General features: G+C 33.9%; 1 protein-coding gene across 1 annotated transcript; it reads left to right on the top strand.

Moving 5' to 3' along the window:
* Position 1: 1 nt before the first annotated feature.
* Positions 2-23,709, top strand: LOC117328946 (ubiquitin-like protein 3). Its single transcript, XM_033886578.1, has 5 exons — positions 2-369; positions 14,194-14,302; positions 15,513-15,599; positions 15,882-15,959; positions 16,350-23,709. Exons 1-5 carry the CDS (start codon positions 340-342, stop codon positions 16,409-16,411), a joined length of 366 nt encoding a protein of 121 aa, XP_033742469.1. The 5' UTR covers positions 2-339; the 3' UTR covers positions 16,412-23,709.
* The last annotated feature ends 642 nt before the right edge of the window (positions 23,710-24,351 follow it).

Raw genomic sequence — 24,351 nt, 5'->3', positions numbered from 1 at the left:
AAATGGCGCATGCTTCGTAAAGTCTTATAAAAAATATTACCCACAAGCCTGTTCGTGCTTCTTCTTTATCGCCGCCATAGCAGCTTTTGAGGAATATTATCATTAATTTGAATAGAGGATTTCTTGCGTGTAGTTGAATACAGAAGACTCAGCGGTGCATTAAAATGTGTCGAGTAGTCCAAATTTAATGAGGATTTTAGCCTGACAAACAAAGTGTTGTCATATCATCAAGATTTTGATTCAAAATGAGGCCTGTTGTGACATAATTTTTCTCATCCCCAACTTATCAGCTGACCCAAGTCGGGACCGTACATAAACGATTGTACATTCCCAACAACTATGGGATCGAGAGGAATACCAGGTGATAAGGTAAATATTTATTATACGATAACTAGATTTACACATTGCAATACATACACTATGCAGTGTACAGATATTGTTATTATGGTGATCTTCAATGATAAGCACGAGATGGAAACAACGAGTCGGTAGTCGGTTTCATTTTTAGAAAAAAAACGTAAATGTCGAACAGTTCTTAATATATAAGCAATTAAATATGTTGTTTCTGCTGTATTATATAATTTATAATGTTTGTTCTAAATTGGTTATTTATGTCGGTTGACGTTGTTTATTTACACATGTGAATGAGTTGACCTACTTTTTTGAGATGTCACTTAATTTTCTGTGTAGGACTCCTGGGTTTGCCATATATCTAAATGTTAACAAATAAATACATTCAAATTAGACTAACACATTATGTATGTATATTATATATCATGTAACTGATCAAAATGGGTGTGATGAGAACAGAGGGGCAGGAAATATTTGTTTTTTTTCTGTCATTATAAAAAAAAAAAAAAAAAAAACATATTATTGACTTGGCTAATATTAAGATAGAACGAATATTCATACCCTGCCTACATTGCTCTCCGACAGGGTATGAAGTCCCTCCCATAATCGGCATTGCCGATAGTGTAGCAAGCGCCGATGTGATTCACATCGAGCAGTATTTAGCTGTGGTTATAATTTTTTTGGATAAAAAAAACACATATAAATAGAAGATTCTGGTATCTATTAATATCAATATTCAATCCACAAACCTGCACATTAAGTCAAATGTTTGACAATAAATAGTAAAATCCAAAACGAGCAAGACACACAGAGATATCAGTTCAAACATACCGCCATCTTTGATACAAGCGTAAAGGTCTATTTCTTTATAAGGAATCGAAATCAAAATAAATTGATGCTAATGAGATTTCCCGCGAGATATCAACAGATAAACAGATTCGGACAAGACATCTATACTAAGATGGAATTCGAAGCTCTGACAAATAGTTTGTCTACTTCTGGTCAGTGTCCGATCATCAGCTCATGTTACCTCAAATTATGAAAGAAGAAATATTTTCATAAAAATTACAAACATATGACATATCGGATGGCAGTATTTATAAAATGCTGATGCTCTAGTCTTTTTGGTAAATTTCAAAACTTGTAATTAGATAAAAGAAAAGATAACTACCACTGGTAACCCTAAAACCTTGAATTTACTCGCGCGAGTTTGAATTTTTCAGTGAAAGTGAGCGTTTTCAACGTGGCGTGAGTATTTTAAGTATAATTGAGTATTCTCAGTGTGTCGTTTTTAAATTCAGTATGCCGTTTTTAAATTCAGAGTGCCGTGGGTCGTTACGCATCAGCGCACTCGACAAGTAGTATAGGATTACCTGTACCGATCGATCGATGAAACGTCCAACACCGCGCGCGACCTCGTGTATCGTACGGTAGAAATACGTGTTCTTGCAAACGGGAAATATTACTGGAAGCAACATTTATTGCTCTCGGATTTGGACATTATTCTTTACCCCTGATCAATCGTTATATATTGTAATTACGCCTGTAATTAATCACAACCCACCTATTCCGTTTACTTGCTCCGAGATCGACTGATATTGTCGTGATATTTGATGTACTTGTTTTCGGTAATACGGCGGTGGTGTTGCCAAAAAATACCCATGTTATGATTTACCCCGTATAATGTGAAGTGTTCATATGAGAAAGTGTATTGAAGCAATAAACCGGTTACGTTGACTACTGTACATCGTATTTTGTTATTTATTTATAATACTTGACCCGGGCGGGATCCATATGTAATCACTGTGTATTAACTGTGTCAATCTTCCTGTTTCAGATATCCATAACTGAGAAGTATCGCCGTTGCTGTATTACGTGTTCAAGAAACCGTCACCACATGTGATGATTGATAAACATGTTTAATGATACAATTAAATTGTTATATCGCCAGTATATTGCATTTTGTTATTTATACTTACCCGGGACGTATCGGAGATGACGTACGTACAGTAGCAGGTAAAGTATTCAACGTTTATATTAACTGTTTCAATCTTCTCTTTCAGGTATTCCATGACCCAGGTAGAATGACGTTGTTCTTCATCATATTTTCAAGTGGGTTCGAGAATAGAAACGTACATCTCATTAATCAATAAAATAGTCATCAGCAGTATATCTATATGCAGTTATATTCATTAGCTTACCTGGAGCAGATCGACGATCCTATCCATTAACGGGTGTCTTCAGGTAAGATATATCCTATCAACACACTGCGTTTAACAGCTATTAAAGCAAAACCCTTCCATTTGTTGTATATGTTATCAAACAATATATATACAAAGAAATAAGTGTCCAACTACTAACCCGGATATTTTGTATCCAATGTATTTAATCGTACCATGGAATTTGTAAGATGGGCGGTCGTGTCTCTTTGTCGACCTGTGTAAACCCCACGGGGACTTGTATTTAATTGTCAACGCAACACTTTTTATATAGAATATCAAGATTTGGTGTTGGCAAAAGGGATTCGGGACAACGTTTATCACAACTTTGAATTATTCGAATTTGACACAACAACCTGTTTTTAGGAAGTCGTTCCAAAGTACGAGCTTCAGTGTTGAAATAACGTTCCCAAATATAAGTACAAATACAACAGTTACATACTTGATTTTCATTATACTCTCAAGCAGAAGAAAATTCAGACGTTTAAACAAATTTCAAATATGAACCTCGAGTATTGATAGAATTTCGAACCCCGCGCATCATGTTATGGAAGGCGGCTATTACAGAAACTATGTGTGGAATTTATGTCAATTTTCAAAGTCGCCAAAATTCACGTTCACAACAACATTTGCCACTGAACATATCTCATATATTTCATTATATCCCCAAGCAGAAGAAAACTCATACGTTTTAAGAAATTTCAAATATGAACCTTGAGTATTGATAGAATTTCGAATCCCTGCGCATCATGTTATGGAAGGCGGCCATTACAGAAACTGTAATGTGTGGACGTAATTATCCCAATTATAGATACCGACTCGGTAATTGATATATTGTTTTTATATATATAAACATTTGCAATAAATATATAATAGTTGTTTTTATTGCATAAATTCGAGTGCTGGATGTTTTTCGAGTGTTTTTGGTGGTCCTGAAAAGGGCCGTCATTATAGTGTAGCTATAGACGAATCAACGCGACTGACTTCTATCTTCCTTCCATTGTTACTGCAGTATCCGCTGTTGGAGAAGGCAAATTCCATCTTTAGAGTCAGGTGTGTAATAACCCGTTTGTTGAAGGTCCGATCATGACGTGGAAACATACTTGGTTAACTCCCTGGGCAATCAAAACGTCATAGATTCGAATGGTGGTTGTTTTGATTTCAGCCGATGTACTGTCCATTACATCATTCTCTCCGGCCTGGATGAAGACTGCCTGGTACTTGGACAGGTCTTTTGTCGGTGTGGGTGTGGTGCGAAAGTAATCAATGCTTTTGTTATATTAGGTATATTCACATGTCTTCGGATGAGCCGAAAGGCTTAAAGTAATAAAGAACTTAACTTTGGTGACATGTGTTTTGATAATAACTTTGACATGTTTTTATAATATCGATATCCACGGCTATTAATTACTCAAGTAAACCAATACAGATTCGTCTGCATAGTGTCAGTACAGAGAGACTAACGTGTCATGTGATCTGTTTTATTCATGAAACCGATAATATTGTGCACAGGTGAGATACCCAGGTAAACTGGCCAATGCAACAAATCATAGGCAAGTCAGGCATGTCAACGACTAATTAATCAACGCCCCAGGACACCGCTAGGTCAGCAGGTCAACTGGACACTTCCCAGGTAAACAGGTATTTACGAAATTCATCGAGTTCGGTATACTGCCGCTAATTATATTCTAATTAATGCCCCGGGGATGAGGTCTTCGGTGAAAAGCTTGTGCCTGACGGGGTCAGTTAACTTTTGGTGTGTGGACCCACCTTTCGTGAGGTAGCCTTACACACATGTTGTGCACATGTTTCAGTAGCAGCACTGCTGTAATGCTACGAGATCAATTCTTCTGACGATCAGGCTTATAGATATATGACCAATTGACTGTTTTATTTAATATGTTCACTGACAAAACATCGTGTGCGCTGCTTTCAGATTAGAATTTCAGATTATAATAGACCATCGTTTTTTGTTTGATTGATTGATGTACAGGTTTAACGGAGTAACTGAAATGGTGGCCTGCAGTATAGACAGCGTGGACAGTAGTAACACAGACCAGTCTGAAGATTCAAATTCAACTTCATTTTATTCTCTTTTCACATATGATCTGGATACGAGATTTAGGGTTGATGAATTTGGTGAATATTGCTGACAAGAACTTGGAATCCAACAATATCAATTTGAGCTTTTAAGAGATTAATTTGTTGTGAAATGGACTCTGAAATGACCGTTTGGGTAACACAGACTGATGTGTTATACCAGGGAAATACAGATGTTATACACGATCTGATAATCGGTCAATCATAAATAAATGTATATTGGTTATGTCTTACTCATTACTATAAAAAGGAACACGGCATCAACATTATTTAAATAAAATAATGTGTCATTTTAAAATACAACAGTTCTGGATATTCTGGTTTGTGAGACGATACACACATACTGTAAACTTATGCATTATAATCTATGCAAAACCCGCTTTTAGTCATGAAGGACACCTAATTCAGAAAGTTAAATTTTATATAGATTCATCATGATCTACAACAGACTAGTATCTCTTCCGTATGAAAACCAGTGTTTGAGCCTACAACTTGCTTATAATCATACAGATCTTATCCCTTATGTTACATGTCATGGTCCCAGGGATTACCGACGATTAAATGCTTGAGAAAGATATAATTTATATACGATCGTTGAAAGTGAAATTATATAAAAGTGCTTGGCAACAATTATAATAGTATTGGTCAATACGTACAGGTACATATCACAGAGACTTGTTAAAACCATAATTTTAGTTCCGTTTTTTCGTGTGATAAAAAACATACAATTTAGTTCATCGTGACTAATCATAATTAATACTAAAATTATTAAACTCGCAATGGTTAAAGTGTATTTTTCCTTTTATTTCGTTTTTTCATTTATTTATCTTTCTTTTCTTTTAGTAATTGTGTAATTATCGTGAAGTGATTGAGATCCTTGTGTTTTACTTTCCATTCGTGTGTCGCAAGTCATGTCTTCTCTTAAAACAGGAATTAGAAAAATTATACCAGCATGTTCGGAGAATTACGAATCCTCAAGTTTGGGTTGGTTAGTATACCGCTAAACAATTACCAGGTGAGAAATTACGGTCCACAAGCTTATAACACCTGTCACTGCACCACAGGTGTCTGTGATTTCTGGCGTTCAGGTTCTAATCGGCACATGCCGATAATTACTTGTGAGTTCACACGTGAGGTTTCCATGCACTTCAAAAAAGTTCCGAAGATATATTTTTGGAATTCAGTGAGTTTCGTTTTCCCTACAAGCAAAACAAATTCGTATCTCAAAAGTTTGCCTATAGAATAATTAACCAAAAATTTGGCTCATTCACATAACCACGATGTTGAAAATTTACTCTATGAATCCTGTCTTGTAGTTACTAATTTTTCATGAACAAGTGCTACAACGACCCGTTGAAATAGAAAATTATTCAATTTTTAATGTTAATGACCCGTAATCATAGAAAATTAGCAAGAGGATACACGTTGTATTTGGCCCGTTATAAAAGAAAATTAGTAAGATGTTACATGTTGTATACGGCTCGTTATAATAAACAAAATAGTAAGATGTTACATGTTATATATGGCCTGTTATAATAGAAAATTATATGTCCCTGGTTTCGGTAGCACTTTTATATGAGGATAACATATGTGTGAGTTTGTACTTATCCCGATTCATCTCATCTCAACACCTTTACCAAAAAAGGTATACAGAGAAAGAAAATACGATAATAATGCAAACTATATAAAAAAAATAACAGCGTTCTTCCTTTGGATTTCCTTAAATATACAGCAATTATCATCATTAAGAGTTACTTTTCTCCGTTTCACTCCGAAAGTGCCAGTCTTCTTTTACACCTGTCCAGTCACCCATTGTTAATTACATGGACACATGTGGTTACTGTTTTCTTTGAGATTATCATTTTAAACAGTGAAGTTTATCCCCTAACCGAACTTCCCACTGCGCGAGTTCTTCTAGAAGACCTGTAAAATACATGTACCATAACCTATATGTTACCAGAAACATGGACACAAACACACATCAGTGACGACTGACCGAGTTTGGCTGGGTGGACCCGGTCAGACGCTGGAGCGGTCACCTGTACACTATACCGTAACCTGTATGTTACACGAGTAAACACACTTACCTTTGCAGAATATCACGCCCTTATGTCTGTAAGGCCATTGTAATACATTAATGTTATAAGCAGAGTTATTAGTTTAATTGCAAATTATCCTCTGCAGAGTTATTAATTTAATTGCAAAATATCCTCGTCCTCGTTGTATATCTTGCAACAATACACTAATCATCGTTAATCATTTCTTAATCATTAGATAATAATAAAGCTAATAGCGTCAATAGCTTTTAATTATTGAACATAGAGACAAAGATAGAGTCAGTGTAAACAATATCCTCTAAATTTTTCACATCTGGATGCTGTATTCACGGAAAGTCTTTTTCTTTTTTTTTTAATTGCTATATGATAGATTTGAAAATTTATATTTTCATTTTATTAACATTGAGAAAGAGCAATCGTTAGCGGCATGGTAACAATCACAATAGATACAAAGTACATTTATTCATTTTGTATATATAAAATCCAGCAGAAGATTTAGGCAGTGAAATGGTATACATCGTCCATATTTTGAAACTATCGCGCAATAGAATAAATTATTGATGCAACAAGAGTTATATTCATTGTACTTGATATATTTTCTGAAACGTTATCGTTCCTCAGTAAAGGTACAGTCCATATCCTGTTCAGTCTTGAAGCGATATTTGTTGTATTTTGTCTTGTCTGTATGAAAGAATAAAAGTTAACACTAAATAAAAGGTGGAAAATGTATAAAAAAGAAAATTACACTTCTGGCACGGTGCTAGTAAATGTATCTGTATGTTTCATAGAAGCTCGTACCCTAAATTGGCGGAATCGTACCTAAAATTGGCGGACTCGTACCCAGAGAAATAGGCGAAGTCGTACCCATCTTACAAAAATTATTCAAATGAAATTGACGTCCTTTTAATGAAAAATTGTATAGAATTAAATACATATATCGGTGTCCAGTGACTTTTACACGCCAAGGAATTCGTTCATTAATATGTTTTGTTTATTTTTTTTTCTGCAACATACAAATTGTACTTATATCTAACATCGTGCAACATTTTATTGCAATCGGACGAGTATCGATGTATTTTGATACTGAATCCAGCCTTGGAGATCACTTCACCGTCCGTGGGATATGTTAATTACAGAATTTCAAATTTGAAACCTGAAAAATAAATACTTACAAACACTCATTATTCATCATAACCATGAATACATACATACAATTTCTAAGTGATCAATTAATGCATTAATATTGAATGTAACAATCATTGAGACAAGTGATCATCTGACATGACAGATCATCTATCCGTGACTCCGCCCACCTGCGGTGTAGTCTAATTGGATTAGTTTATATAACTTTGGCGCCTGTCTACCTGTCAACTAACCCGCGTCTCCGCCTACTTGTGTTCATTGGAAGACGGTGACAGGTGACGAAATCTATCAATAGGCGGAGTCACGTAACTAGCAAAGTAAGTGTCGTGCTGTTTGTCCCACATCATCAGTTTGCTTATTTCTATTCTAATATAAAATATCCTGTTGCTACCAGAAACATAAAAAATAAAGTAAATTTAATACCAAATGTTATATTCTCCATCTTGTACTGCTGCAACAACACGTGTACAAAAATGACCGTTTGTTGCCCGAGTGAAACTACGTAATACGTACGATTTGCTTTTTGAAATATTAGTTCTATAGATTTGAGTTGTGCATTTTCATTTTTTTTTTTTTTTGCGTTTCATGAACAGAAGTCGGCCCTGAAAAGGGCCGTTTTGAGAGGTATTGGTCGTTTACTGTCGGGACAATGCGGTAGGGTAGAGTTTATCTAGATCCCAAGAAGTTGGTTCTAATCACACTGGTATCAGTCCAATAAGGTCGGATACAAAATAAAATCAGCGGCCTTTTTATGTTAGATATCAGGAACTTAAGATTTTTAATTGCTCTGTCCGTGGTTACACAAATGTAGGAGTATGGTATCACGGTCCCTGCATTTACAAACGACACGAATTATCACCATTTATTTCAGTAAATATTAATCGACCTTTTTTATTATTTAATACGGATCTCGTGTCATGATACACAATTTGTTTACAGGCTCTTACTTTGAAATACTGCAATACAATTTGACAGGCTATATTTTTATCGGACATAAAAGGGTCTAAGAAATAATTAATATATCAAACTAGTTTTAAAGTTGTGAATTCGTCATTTTTAACGCGCGGACCCCTTGTACATTTTTTTTTTTACAAAAAAAAACAACAACGTGCATACATGGGATCACTGATAGCAAATATATTGTTTGATAGCATATACAACAAATGGAAGGGTTTTGCTTTAATAGCTGTTAAACGCAGTGTGTTGTGATAGGATATATCTTACCTGAAGACACCCGTTACCAAGTAATGGATAGGATCGTCGATCTGCTTCAGGTAAGCTAATGAATATAACTGCATATAGATTATAATACTGATGACTATTTTATTGATAAATGAGATGTAGGTTTCTATCCTCGAACCCACTTGAAAATATGATGAACAACGTCATTGTACCTGGGTCATGGAATACCTGAAAAAGAAGATTGAAACAGTTAATATAAACGTTGAATACTTTACCTGCTACTGTACGTACGTCATCTCCGATACGTCCCGGGTAAGTATAAATAACAAAATGCAATATACTGGCGATTTAACAATTTAATTGTATCATTTAACATGTTTATCAATCATCACATGTGTTGACGGTTTCTTGAACACGTAATACAGCAACGGCGATACTTCTCAGTCATGGATATATCTGAAACAGGAAGATTGACACAGTTAATACACAGTGATTACATATGGATCCCGCCCGGGTCAAGTATTATAAATAAATAACAAAATACGATGTACAGTAGTCAACGTAACCGGTTTATTGCTTCAATACACTTTCTCATATGAACACTTCACATTATACGAGGTAAATCATAACATGGGTATTTTTTTGACAACACCACCGCCGTATTACCGAAAACAAGTACATCAAATATCACGACAATATCAGTCGATCTCGGAGCAAGTAAACGGAATAGGTGGGTTGTGGTTAATTACAGGCGTAATTACAATAGATAACGATTGATCTGGGGTAAAGAATAACGTCCAAATCCGAGAGCAATAAATGTTGCTTCCAGTAATATTTCCCGTTTGCAAGAACACGTATTTCTACCGTACGATACACGAGGTCGCGCGCGGTGTTGGACGTTTCATCGATCGATCGGTACAGGTAATCCTATACTACTTGTCGAGTGCGCTGATGCGTAACGATCTACGGCACTCTGAATTTAAAAACGGCATACTGAATTTAAAAACGACACACTGAGAATACTCAATTACACTTAAAATACTCACGCCACGTTGAAAACGCTCACTTTCACTGAAAAATTCAAACTCGCGCGAGTAAATTCAAGGTTTTAGGGTTACCAGTGTACATTGAGACAAACATTACAAACACTTGTTCAGTAGGCGTTGACTAAATTGTTTGATGAGAAAAACCTCCTGACTTCTTGGCATTCTATGATTTTGACACTCAGGATTTGAATTTGACTCCCAGGATTTACAAGTCAAGGGTCACTGACTTGAATTTTTTAACCCACGTTATGCACTGAAATTGAAACCTTCAATTATGAATCAGTTCTGAAATTTGATATGCACTTCGATTCATATTCAGTAGTTAACACTTCCGTACATGTTCATTTCAAAATTCTGCTGCAATAAGATAAACCCAGGTTAGATGAAGTTGTTCTAAGCTAATGGCTAGCTTAAGGAAATACTGTAATGAACAAAAATATTTAAAACAATTAACAAATTTATTTTCCATTTAGTCTTAAAAAACACATTAAGAAATGCACTTGCGATGGTAACAACAAATGTGAACATTACATATGTACACTCAACGGTTACACACGACAAGCTACTTCAGCTAGCTGAAGGTCTCTGGCTATTTTTTGGTTCTGATGCCAACCAACCTTTAGCAACCGAACCCTATTTGACACTGCCCAAGTTCCGCCCTGATTTTTGGGCTGATTCTAATTGGTTTTTGCATCATTTCCAAGAAATACTAAATGGCCATGCTGGTTGTGGTGGACGAAAATGAACATTAGGTGAAACTTAGCTGGTGTCTGCACCAGAGATTTTGATAGCCATAAAGAGGTTGCCTATTTAAAGCAGTCAACAGTGAAATGCTTGTTATGCAACATGAATGTACAATTCAACAAATCACCGAAATAAATAAGATAGGCAGTTCATCAGTAACAAACAATAAATTTCCATGACAACTCCACAAGATTCTTCTAATGAAAGTTATCAAGATCAAATCTAATTTCATCATGATCAAGATGAATTAATATACGCAAAAAATTGCATTAGATTTAATGACCGACCGTAGAAAATATTTGTGGGAAAGTAATTTATGTGAATCTTGCAGAGAATGGTGATGTGATTTATCAGGAAATGTGACAGACATTTTAAACCCACCAATCTAAGAATTAAACTACCGTTTGTCGTAGTATCAATGCCAATTCATTCAGCTTCGAGAAAAAAAGTAATTCTGCATCCTTCAATAGAACATTAAGAGCAACAACAGCCTTTTCAAGGTCAATTAAATTCCTGAAAATGGCATGATTAGCATCAGTAAAACATCCAGGAATACACAAAAACACAAATATCTTCTTATTTCCTGCCATTTTATATTAATATACTACTTACTTTTCTCCTTTAAATCGATCCCTCATGCACAGCTCCTATGAGTGGCGTTGGCACTTTGATTTAATGTGGTTACCCAACTTACCATGGTTTACACAGGTCAGAAAAGCAGAGAAAAAGTAGGTTAACTTATCTTTCACTACTGCATTACTATTGCAAATGTTGTACAGATTACAAATATATATATACTTTTGTATAGGAATATGCAGGGTTAGAGCATGTTGCCTTATTTTTTAGAACTGGACAATTTAGCTACCAGTATAATGTATATACAATTTGTTAGAGCTGAGAATCACCACCAAACTCACGATACGATACGTATCACAATACAGATCGGCGATACCATAAGTATCGTGATACATTGTGATTCCTATACTATAGGATATTAAGCATGGGAATGGAATTTGTTTACTTTAACGTAAATAAAATCATTGAAACATCACCATCTTTATTGAATCATATAATTCATTATATGATTCAATAAAGATGGTGATGTTTCAATGATTTTATTTACTTTATAATGTAATTTAACAACTCAAACAGATGCATACTATGTATAAAACATAGAAAATAAAAGATGAATTATTAATAAGACAAAAAAATAATTTGGTAATGACTTTATTTGACAGCTGACAGATGTAAAAGGAATGTATTAAATACAGTTAATATACAATGTGTATAATGTTATGCATACTTAACGTATGGAATCAATCCAAATTTAATAATCAAAAAAGTCTATCAGAGAGGAAATTTAAATGGAATATTGAATATCCATTTCACCACTGTAAGAAAATTCTCGATCTCTACTTCGAGTTATTTCACTAATAAGTTAAAATATCCATTTTTCTGAGGAACAAATGATACAAATATATCAATAAAATTAAATAACTACAACACTTTCAACTAGAATTTAGAACAACAATTAGATGAAATAACTCAATTAGATTTTTCTCTAATAATAGACATGTCAATAAAATTAAATGACTATAGAGACCACTCTAAACTAGGATCCATAGCAATAGAAAGTGCAAATTGAACCACAATATCATTTATATCACCATCGATTCAAATTCATCAATTTCATAATTACTGCAAGAAAAACCGCACAAAAAACAGATTCGCCATTTGTAGTTCATTGTCAACGAATGGCGCAACATAGATTCATTTCAAGTTTTGACTGATTTATTTTCTAAATTTATATCATTGGTATTAGAAGGCTGCATTGTCAACATTAATCGGCGCTGCTGTGGGTATTTTCTACAGTGGCCAGTATTGGGACCACCCCTGGAGATGTTATGCCATGGTGCCGAGTCCTGCCGACGAAGATGTGTTGTCATATTTGTGGTGTTACCACTGTATGACAAGGACGCCTGACATAGCGTGCAGGCCACCCGTTTTCTACTGGTTCCTTTTATAAAGCCGAAACTCTTCCACACAGTAGACTTAAATGCGGCTGCCGCGTTTTCTATTACTAACCTGTCGGCTTCTGCTTCTATTGCCGCCATTGTAATTGAACTAAAGAGCGGCTCCAGGGGCAATAACTCGTTACTTTAGGTCTCACACCACCATTTCTTAACATCGCGATTCTTAGAAAAGTGACGATTCTGTCATCGCCATTTCTTTACGGTTCAATTCAATCGATGTACCGGTGAATCGTTACAGCTCTATAGCTACAATTTGTACACTCGTAGCTCAACCCAATGACTAAAAGTTGTGAGGTGCTAAATTGTTTCTACAAGTCCAGACACCAAAAATCCACTATTCTAGTGATTAGACAAAAAAAATCCTTATATTTCTATTGCATTGGTTCCCTGAAAATTATATAAAGGTCCTTGAAAATTGTGAGTTTTAAAATGACAATTGTATCTTCATCTTAATATTACCTTGCAATTTTGTAAAGGCTGAACATGTGTCTTTTTAAAACCTTGTAAAGGATACTTAATTTTACCTTGTAAAGGCTGTCTTTTTAAAACCTTGTAAAGGATACTGTCTAGGTTTACAATTGACTATAAATAACCAGATTGTAGTTAACTAAGGGGAAGGGGGATCTTCACTTATCAAAATTATCTTTTCAGTCCTGATCCGATAGACCATTGTTGTTTGTATGGTGAAAATTAAATAAACAGATCAACAAGCCATGTACAGTATGTACATATATACATATTGCAATTAATACAGTGCAACTTACGAAAACCAAACCTTCTTAAAACTGAACACCTCTGAATACAGAACAAATTTATATTGTACGGAATTGGCACTTCTTTACTACATTATTAAAAAAACTTCCAAATACCAATCCCTCTGAATTCCGAACACTGGACCGATTTTGTGTCCGGTGCCTGTTAAAATATACCAAAATAAATAGTACTATAGCCGAGACATGTAAACAACACTCTCCAATAAATCAGACCATTGAATGAATCTCTATGTTAATGTTGGGCTTACCTTTTTTACGCATATATTACCTGGATTTTTGGTGAGACCTCGTGTATATACCTGTATCCAAGGCAGATTCGTCTGGATTGCTACAATTCTCTACCTTCCGGGACGTGTCTCAAATTTGCGGACTTACTGGCCTAGTCTATGACTATGTTCCTTGTGACAAGATCTTTACATTTGTACTATATTTTTGCAAACCTGCTGACCATGACCTTTGAACTATATTTACAAAACTAATTTCAAATTTCAACCAACTCTGAGCTATGTTTATATAGCTACAACACTTGTTTTTGTTTTTTTTAGATTAACTTACGGCTGATATTAGTAAGTGGGAAATCTAAAGAGTTCCTGTTTACACCCAATGAATCTGCAGCAGATATAACAGAATTGGTATACAACAACTGGCCAACAGGTTGGTATAACAATATATTGTATATTGTCTGTGAAAATTGTTATATTCAGTGATACCTGGTCTAGGATATATGATCAGAAATCAGAAAACTTATATAAGATTGAATTGCCATTTCTTCTAGACTGAATTATGAAACTATTGTTGTGATCCAACTTTCTACAATTAAATACCAAAACAGGCATGCCACCCTTAAATTTCTACACTGTTCTCCAAGCATGTCCCCTGCATGTTGTTGCAAGATAGTTCTTTCATTTACCATACTGTTCTTTCCGGGATCCAGTTACAATCAATTTTATATCTGCAAAATGTAGTGCTGCAATGATACGCTTCCCTCACAATACGATTCACAAAAAATATATTGATTAAACACCAATTTTTTTCTTATACACAGAATTCAAAATGTTTTCAAAATATTTCATTTGAATGAAGCATGCACACGGTTCTTTCAAATCAAACAGTCATTCAGCAAAAGTGCTTCCGACACCATGTTGGTATTGGGCAATACTAATTACAGTGCAGAAAACCAGAAACAGCCTGATCCAGAAAATCTTGGGACGTACCATGATGCGAGAAAAAAAAATACTGAAACCCAACCACTTACACATGATGAATTGCCCCACAGATTACTGTTGCAGCACTGGCAAATTATATTCTTGAACATTTTAAAATTCATTAACTTGCATCTATGGATATTTTTTTCACTATTTATAGGTTATCTGTTTCAACATAATATTTAATTGACTATGTTTACAATTTTGCAAAGACATTAGTTCTGCATGGGACTTACAAACTACTGTATTCAACTTGTAGCAGTGACCTCATTGATGAATTTGTTTCCTGTAATATTAATTGATAAATTATACATGTACTTATATGTATGCATACCTAATAGGGTACCTAACTATATCCAAATGCATGTCTTTGCAGTAAATGCACCAAAAAAATAATTTGCAGATTGCAGATCTGTATTTAATTAATTTGGTTTTCATACATATACCTACATGGGTAGTACCTTGTAATAAGTCCTACATACATGAGTAATTGTGTATATTTTGCTACTTTGTCTCCTTCAGAAGCAGTGTCCTTTATAACAAAGGTACTTACACTAAATACATCTCTTTTCTTTATTTTTGTTTTCAAAACATTTCAATTACAGTGTTCATGATGTAAATTGAAATCATTTATGAATTATATTTGTATTTATTGTTAGATTGGGAAGATGAACCATTACCACCAGCAAATATTCTGAGATTAATATATCAAGGAAGATTTCTACATGGCAATGTCACGCTAGGAGGTAAGGATCTGTATTATATAAAAATGGAGACTAGAAATATGAATCTGCTGTTGAAACAAGAATATAGTTAAAATGTTGTTTAAGTTAGATATTTTTTTCACTTACTCTTTCTTTTGTGCTCAAATTTGATCCAAATGCTCTTAAGCACTATCAACTCTGTAAAGAAATTCATAATATAAAACGAGTGTATTCCTGTTTTGTATCAAATATATCTGTCTGTTTTATTTGCTCTGTAATATTAATTAATTCATTTCTTTTCATTATTTCATCTTTTTATTTCAGCTTTACAGCTGCCGATGGGCAAAACAACCGTGATGCATCTTGTGCCAAGAGAGAACTTACCAGAACCAAACAATCAAGGTAGATGATTTTGTATGCTGTCTAATCTTCTGTCAAATGATCTTCCTTTTCTATGTTACACAGGACATAGCTGAACTTTGACATTTGATGTGATAGATCTTGCTATCATACCCAGAATTGAGACAGAAAGAGCTGTTCCTTATCAATGGTCTGTGAGGACATAGAAATACAATCTCTCTATTAACAGTCAAGAGAAATGTTCCACTGATAGAAATAACTATTCTTTTTGTAAATAAAAAAACGTGGTTGTACTTTAAAAGAATTAATTAATGTATATAGATAATAGATGAATTTTAGATAATAGAACATTCAAGACAAGTCAAGTCTGTATCCATGTTTAACGGAAAGTTTCGAATTCCATTATCAAGTCTTTTTCTATTATTTTTACAGGGCAGTTAAAAAAGGACAAAAGTGGAGAGAGTAACTGTAGTAACTGCTGTGTTATACTCTGAAGCGATATCATTGGACAAACTCATACAGCCAGTCATGATAGGACATGGATGTCCGCTGTTGTAAATGATGTCCCGTCATTTATTGTGTGGTCCAGAACAATATTGTCTCATCGTACCAAAACAAAACCAAAAAAAAAAAAAAAAACATTGTGTTCTAACAGGATCTGAAAAACAATACAAAAAATGTTAAGTAACTGATTGACCAAGGACAGGAAATGTGATGGTGGATGAGGTTCTCATTTTAACATAGCTAGTCTGTGATAAAAGTAAAACAAAGCAAAATAGTTCTTGTACCCAGTGCATGTAGATAGTACTCCTGGACATTTCTTCACCTCTATCTATCTCTTTGTCAATCCTCAAAAAATCATCCGAAATGTCCAGGAATATTCTCGTGAACGGAAGATTATCTTCTCTTCTCTATGTACTGACTGTTTGAAAAACGTAATGAAAAGAAAATGTTTAGGTGGGAAGATGATTATGTATCGCTCACCTAGGACAAACATTTAAATCATTCTGTAGTGTTTTCTCTGTCAAATTTATCAAATTATTATAAATAGTTTTTGTTCTACATGGCGGAGCAGTGTGTTCCCAGCAGATTGTGTTACTGGTATATTCAGCTTTTGCTTGTTATTATGTTGTTACAAAAATATACATTGATATGTCACTTTATGTATTAACAAAGAGAAATTTGTTCTATTACTATTATGTACGTGTACTTAAATGATGTTTTTATGTTATATTTTTAATTCTTTCATGAGATAAATACCATCACAGAGGTTTTATTGTTCGCAAAAGAAATGTGTTAAATTTAAATTATGTATGAAAGATTTTGAATGAAATTCTTATGTATATGTTTCAAACTGTTGTCATTGAGTTATATAGTGTATGATACTGCTAAGTTAACATCATTTGGATGCATCATGATATGATGGTCAAGATTGTCTTTCTTCAGATAAATACATTGTATGTATCTTCTGTAAACTTATATTAGCCGCGTCATTATAGTGTCACATCCTGTACATGTTATTTTTGTTCAACTAGAAAGATTAATTTAATTTAACATAGAGGCTTTTTTTTTTTACACTTAAAAAATCTATCTCCAGTACTATAACTATTTCTGATTAAACGAGAGATTTCGATCTAGGATGTGAAAACACTGACCAGTTTGTTTCCTAAATTATATCATAAAGCGGCCAGACCTAAGTTTTGCTGATCATTGTTTAATTAATGTAAGTGGATTTTAAAATGTCACACATTTTTTTTTTCCCCTTATAACAGCAGTGTGTGACTATTTCTTCCTTACAGCAGTGTGTGGCAACAGGTCTAACACATTGGAGTGTATGCAATTTATTTTCATGATTCCCGAGTCCCACCATGTTAAATTAAAATATTTCCAGAAATTCTGTGAGCCCCATCAAAATTCTTTGAGTACAGAACTCGAGACTTGCATGTAGATTTATCACTGATTCCTACTGATAAAAATTTCATATAGCAGTTATCTAGAATTTCAGTGACAAGTAAGAGATGCTAAGATATGGACGTTTACAGTTAGTTATAACAGAACAACATGCATTAATGTAGGAAAGCGTGGTTAGGAACATTTTCAGATGGAAATATAAGCTCTGTGATAACCGATTCAAAGCATTTGGTGTAGAAGACTGCCGAATTTTAGTGACAATGTTAAACTGTTATGTAGACATTTGAGTGGGGCAAAAAATTCCAAATTAGTCAATGGTGAATAAGATGAACAACTACACAAAATATATAAATATTATGTTCAGCATTTAACTTTTTATCAGTGTTATTTATTGTGAAACTAAATCCCACTTTGTTTAAGAAATTCCAGAAACTTTCTGGTAAATATTCTGAAAACATAATAGCTATGTATGTAATTTGCTCATATTTATTTCAACCACAAAAAACTTGCAAATTACAGAGATTTTTATGGTATTTATATTATTATTTGACATGTAATTTAAAATCCAAATCTTTGTTACTCCATTGTGAGTCTTCCCACAGAGGATATTATTTATATTGGGGGTCATTTTAGATAATGTTAGTTAGAATGAAGTGAACATGCAATTAGATAACTTTCAACTTTCAGAAAAATTCTTGCCAAATATTTCAGAACAATTTTATTCAGTCTTTCGGTTATATAATCATAGAATGATGGAATTAAGTATTTATATCATAGAATGATGGAATTAAGTAGTAACATGTTTTCAATAACATGTATTATATTATTGATATTCACAGTTATGGCATAATTATCCAAGTTTTTTGTACCTGAACTGCTGTATGTACAATGGATTTATATAGAGCCACTGTTTTGGTGCAGATATTGCCTGTTAGTCCTGATTATTAATAAGATATATATTAATTACTGAGTTATTCCCATTAGTGTTAACAGCAGAGCTACAGATCAGTTTACACTCCGCTGATCAGTCTCCATCAACTAGTCTCCACTAGTACAGAGACACTGTTTACACACCATCATTGTGTATCCTTGTCTAAACACCATCATTGTGTATCCTTGTCTAAACACCATCATTGTGTGTCCTTGTCTCCCATTACCGGAGGTCCAGGGCTATAGAAAGGTTTTCTTTCCATCCGACAGTCGGTGTATAAGTCGGTTACTTACTGATGACAGACCAATATTAAAAAAAGTTGATAGAATTGTCAGAAAAATTCAGACTCATTGATAGCTTAATTATTGTTGAAAGACCAATATTAAAAAATGTTGATAGAATTGTCAGAAAAATTTAGACTCATTGATAGCATGTCATACTCAATCTTGTTATATATAGAATGTTATCTTCACAGAAAAAAGATGTACAGCACTGCTCATATATGCTTTACAAGGCCAGCAGGTTGGATTGCTATGTCACATGGATAACTTCCTCAGATCAATTTAGTCTGCACCATTGTGTTAGGATTTTGTGCAGGAAGTAAATACTTGAAAATAAAAATTCTGAAATAGCTGACTTAAGATCATCAGTGTTCTGTAGCTTTAGATAGTATCCAACTCCTACAACAGGAAATTTTAGCCCACCTCACTTTTGTTTAAGATATCCAGTGACAGTTTGATATTTATGTGGTTCACTCTGAAATTAAGAGGCATATTTATCACGGTCAATATTTATTGAAAGATAGAAAAATGAAAAGAAAAAAACAAGGAATAAAATACAAGGAAGAAAACTATTTATTTAGGCTAAGATGAGAAAGTTTACAATTGTTACAATTTTAAATAGGTTATATAATTAGAGGTTGAAACAGGAGACATAATATCATACAACTCGAACAAGTCTTGCAATTAACAAATAAATACATTTCCATTATAGAAATAAAAACCTAAGTTATTATGAAAAAAGATAAAGGTCTTAATGTTAAAAAAATTAAATGTGCCCCTGCGAGTACAAACGGAAGATGTATTGCATGGATTATTTTTAAATTGTAACTCATATTAAGTGTTATGTAAAAATAAATTTTGTCATGTGATTTTGTTTATTTTGCCAATTTTGTACAGTGTGTGTTGTACAAAAACTAGTATTTTATGTATATAAACAAAAGTTATAAATTATTTGTGTTTCATATGATGGTAACATATATATATATATAATTATAATTTGGCGATCTCAGTACCGGTAGTTTGCAAAGACCAAATTCATGTGATATATGGCAACAAATTTTTGTTGTGGAATGAGTTGTCAGCTGTTAAGTCCTGGTTTTCTGTTTGTCAACCTTTGTATGCTAGTCTTGAGAAATTTGTTTTGACTAGAACTCAAAGGTGGGGAAATGGTGATAATTGTGTTTCCTTGCTTCTTGAAACAGGCATCGTGCATGTTTGAGTATAGTCTTGTTAATAATATTGGGATATTATTATTTAGAAGCAGCCTTTTATGTGATTTACAGAAGAGATTACATGCTGACAGTGCCCAATATTAAATATTGATATTTACAATTTCTAAAGAGAAGGAGTGCTCTTTAATTTGGGTGACTGATATTGACCCCAAAGTTCTGTCTAAAATTCTATGTTACGCAGGTCATAAGTGCTTTTTGACATACACAACATGGTCTTAAAAATTTAATATGCACCTTCAAAATGTAGTTCTATTTAAAGAGAAAATGAAGTCCATCAATCCTATTGTGATAATATAGAAGTGCTAGGTATTCTTTTACGGAAGAGCTCCAGTAATACTAAGACATGATGAGATTTACTGAAATCTAAGGATAGAAACTGATGTTATATGGTGTGTACAAGGAGGTTTGATTGAGGACAAAGGTGTGAGCGGTGAAAATGGCTTGCCCTGTGTATATGATTTTGACTTGTAATCTCATGAATAAGTTCTTCAAGGTAATGAATGGAACTTTTGAGGAATAAAGAAGAATGACTTTGTCCCCTAAAACTGCAATTATTCAAAAAAAAATAAATGTATGCACATATATTGTCTGTCTTCATGAAATGAATTAGGTATTTAGATTTTCAACTTTAATGATGCCTGTTAGGTACCCATTGATTCACTAAATAGCACAGTGAAAAAAATATCCTGACCCCATAGACCATACGCATGTTTTATAATCAAGAATCTTATTATAACATAGACTGTTGAGTTGGGAATCCCAGTGCTACAAAGTAAAAGAAGTTCTACAAACAGAAGAACAGTAGCTTTGTGTTCAGACCCATATTGCCAAGCGAGATACATGTATAGCTGAGATTAACATACAAGTTGTCTTTGCTTGAAATGTATTTTTAAAGTAACATAATTGATAGTATAAAACTGACAATAGCAGGGCTGTACATATCTGCTGCATTATATTTTTAGGAAATATTTTAATTTGTAAAAGTATGTGAGAGTATCCTTGGCATTTATATGTTCTCTGTTTTTGTGTGAATATCTACACACAAGACCAAAGTTTTAGAGTAGTAGCTTTAAAGACTTAGCCACACACATTATCACTTGTGATTGCCACCGATCCACCTAACTGCACGTAAAATCAGTCAGACCCACATAACTTACACACTTGATGTATTATTTCTGATATGATATGATTCTATGTGTTCATTTCACAAGATCTCGCTGACACAAACTATGATTATGAAGTATTTCTAATCTACTGCCCAGATTTACTGGTATATGTTTTCAGTTAATTGTTCCTCAAGCTCGGCTACAATCAGTTCATGTGAAACAAAAGTAGTCAAAAGTAGAAGTATTGCTTTTACTGTTGCATTGGATCCTCAAGCGCTAATGGCTAGGATAGAATCAAACTCTCTCATCAATTTTGTCTAGGTATTTTTTTAAACACAAAATATTTCCAACTATGTTCTTGTAACTTGTGAGTACTGTTCAGTGCTTTTAAGAAGTATTTATTCCATGTATAGTTTATGGTTGTATGATTTTTGAAGAAGAAAAATATTGTAGTGAAATGTTAAATAGTTCTTGTAAATTTGGTGTAAAATGGTGTCTCCTTGGCATAATTGCTCTTCTACAATGTCATTGTTCAGATCTAGGTCTCTTAGATGAACATTAGATTATTCACGCTGGTCCACCATGTCACAGGCATATTACAGTCAATCTTACCTAGCCAAGGGTTCATACTTTAGTATTCACCCTCAGCAGATTTAGCCTTGTTTAAGCTTTAAAATTAGAGTTCGCTGGCTTTCTAAGACCTCAAATGAAATTGCATCTTAACTGGCAGGTTGACAGTGAAGAATAAACATGGGGACAGATTTCCAATCTACAGTCCATATATTACCGTTCAGCAAACATGAGTTAATGTTAGGATCTGGTACCTATATTGGACTGTCATTATTACTTACTTGACACCATACATAATATAATACATATATGTGGACCTTGGATAGGAAATTGTTGCAGTCCCAGTGATTGTAAATAGTGATTGCGGTGTTCTGAACCGAGTTATCTTGTCGACTTTGTCATGTTTCTGTCAAAAAGAAAAAGAAAAACAAAGGGCACTATTTAGGGAAACATTTTCTGTATTTGGTCAGTTAATGGAGATAAATGATTATATTATGAATGTAAATGACGACCATGCATTGGTGACCAGTGCTGGAACAATCATAAAAGTTTTTTTTTTGTTTTTGCAAGTAAAGAGTGATAACTCACTAGGTGGCAGTGCAGGGAAATTAAATGACAAGGCTAAATCTGCCAAGGGGAGTATGAGATTTTGAACCCTTGGCGAGCGAAGATGATTACAGCGAGGAAAGGATGTGCGATGTGTGAATGTTTTTATGGCATGAAATGCTGTGTTGTAATATGCCACTGGATATTTGATTTAGTTGTAGGCTAAGTTAAATTCTAGTCAAAGTTATAGATTAGGAAATTAAGCGACACACTGTTCAAAATCACAAGTTGGCCATTAAGTAGTTACTACATGTGTTGTATGTCTCGCCAAAAATACATTGACTTCTCCTGTAGATGCTCAACACACTGATCATATAAAATGTCTTCATTTCGGTTTGTTTTTTTGAAAACCACTGAAGAAGTATCAGTGCTAAGTGTGTGAAAAATAACATATAGATTTTATTATGATAATTAAAATCAAAATTTTGTGTAATAAAGGTATCTGTAAGCTGGTCTGTTATTTACTGAATAATGTTTCAGATATCTAAAATATTAAAAATTTCATTTAACATCTGCCACAAAAACTCCAGACTATCATTACAACACTATGTATGGCATACTGTGCGATTGGTTAGGACAGAGAGATATCTCAAGTGCAAGATTATAGGGACACCCATCTTGTGTGATTTGGTTTGTATGTGGTCAGACTTGACAGAATGTGTCTGTATGTGATAAGTATTTGTAAAGGCCTTTTTTAAGATTATTAATTCATGAATTATAATTATGGTAATTGAGTGTGCAATTATACCAATTTTTAGAATTGCATGACTTTTTTCTGACCTTTTTTTACAAAAAAAAGTTATATGAGTAGTTTAGTGTAAGCTACATTCAAAATTTGCAATATTTATTTCATTCCTGCCTCTACGGGCTGCCATATATTGTATCTAATTATCTCCCTTTATAAGTTTTTTCTTCAGTCCTGTGAATGAAGTAAAAGTATTGTCTACAAGTCATGTTCATTTTACAGAGACACTGATTTGTCTTTGGTACAGTTATTCATGTGTATATATTGCTCATACTACAGAGGGTTGGACAACAGGACAGACATTGTATCCTGTCTGTCCAGATGTCCCCCACTCAGGTCATACATCATTTGTAATGTCAGAATTAAACACAATTTGTGGTAATTAAATATGAATAAAATTCGGAGATAAATTTTTGTTCGAGTTTTTATTAATCAGTCTTCTGGTATGATATGTATTATGATTGGCTATTGTCTGTTATCGTACATCTTCTGTGTACGATATTCTTCAGTTCTGAATAGATATGATTGTAATCATCTGCCTGTGAATGGAATTCCGTATCTTTGATCAGACAGATCAGTTGAGCAATAAGTCATTGATGTTAGGTCGCTATAGTTGTCCAATCTTTAAGGCCGCAAACTCGCAAATAACCGGAGGGGCAGAGGATGTGGGGACCAGAGGGTCAGGGCCCAATAGCGGATATTGAGCTAAATCTTTCAAATTGCTACTAGTTTAAACCCTTGAGATCCCCACCCCATAACCATACATAGCATTGCTAGACATCAAGAATTTTACACAATCCTGATATAAATATAGGCCCTGGGGTCTTTGCCCACCCCTACAGACTTAGTTTTTTTTATATATCTTTGAAACCATTGAGATCCCAACCCTATAACCATATATAGCATTGTTTGACATCAACAAATATACATATTAACAAGAGCTGGTTACCACTTTATTCAAATATCAGAGTAGGCTAGGTTTATTCATGTCAATACATGTTTCTAGTCCTTCATTCCAGCATACTATTGACCTAATATCAGGTCTCGTAGAT

The sequence above is a fragment of the Pecten maximus genome, chromosome 6 (assembly GCF_902652985.1).
Source record: "Pecten maximus chromosome 6, xPecMax1.1, whole genome shotgun sequence".
Lineage (NCBI taxonomy): Eukaryota > Metazoa > Mollusca > Bivalvia > Pectinida > Pectinidae > Pecten > Pecten maximus.
Note: the sequence above shows the minus strand (reverse complement) of the source record. Positions and strands in the feature narration are given on the sequence as shown.

What these genes read in the sequence shown, in the direction of transcription:
- LOC117328946 (XM_033886578.1), top strand. Translation starts at nt 340, where the DNA reads ATGGGATCGAGAGGAATACCAGGTGATAAG. An exon ending in GAGGAATACCAGGTGATAAG is followed by an intron (nt 370 to 14,193) that starts GTAAATATTTAT and finishes TGTTTTTTTTAG; the next exon opens with ATTAACTTACGGCTGATATT. An exon ending in ACCAGAACCAAACAATCAAG is followed by an intron (nt 15,960 to 16,349) that starts GTAGATGATTTT and finishes TTATTTTTACAG; the next exon opens with GGCAGTTAAAAAAGGACAAA.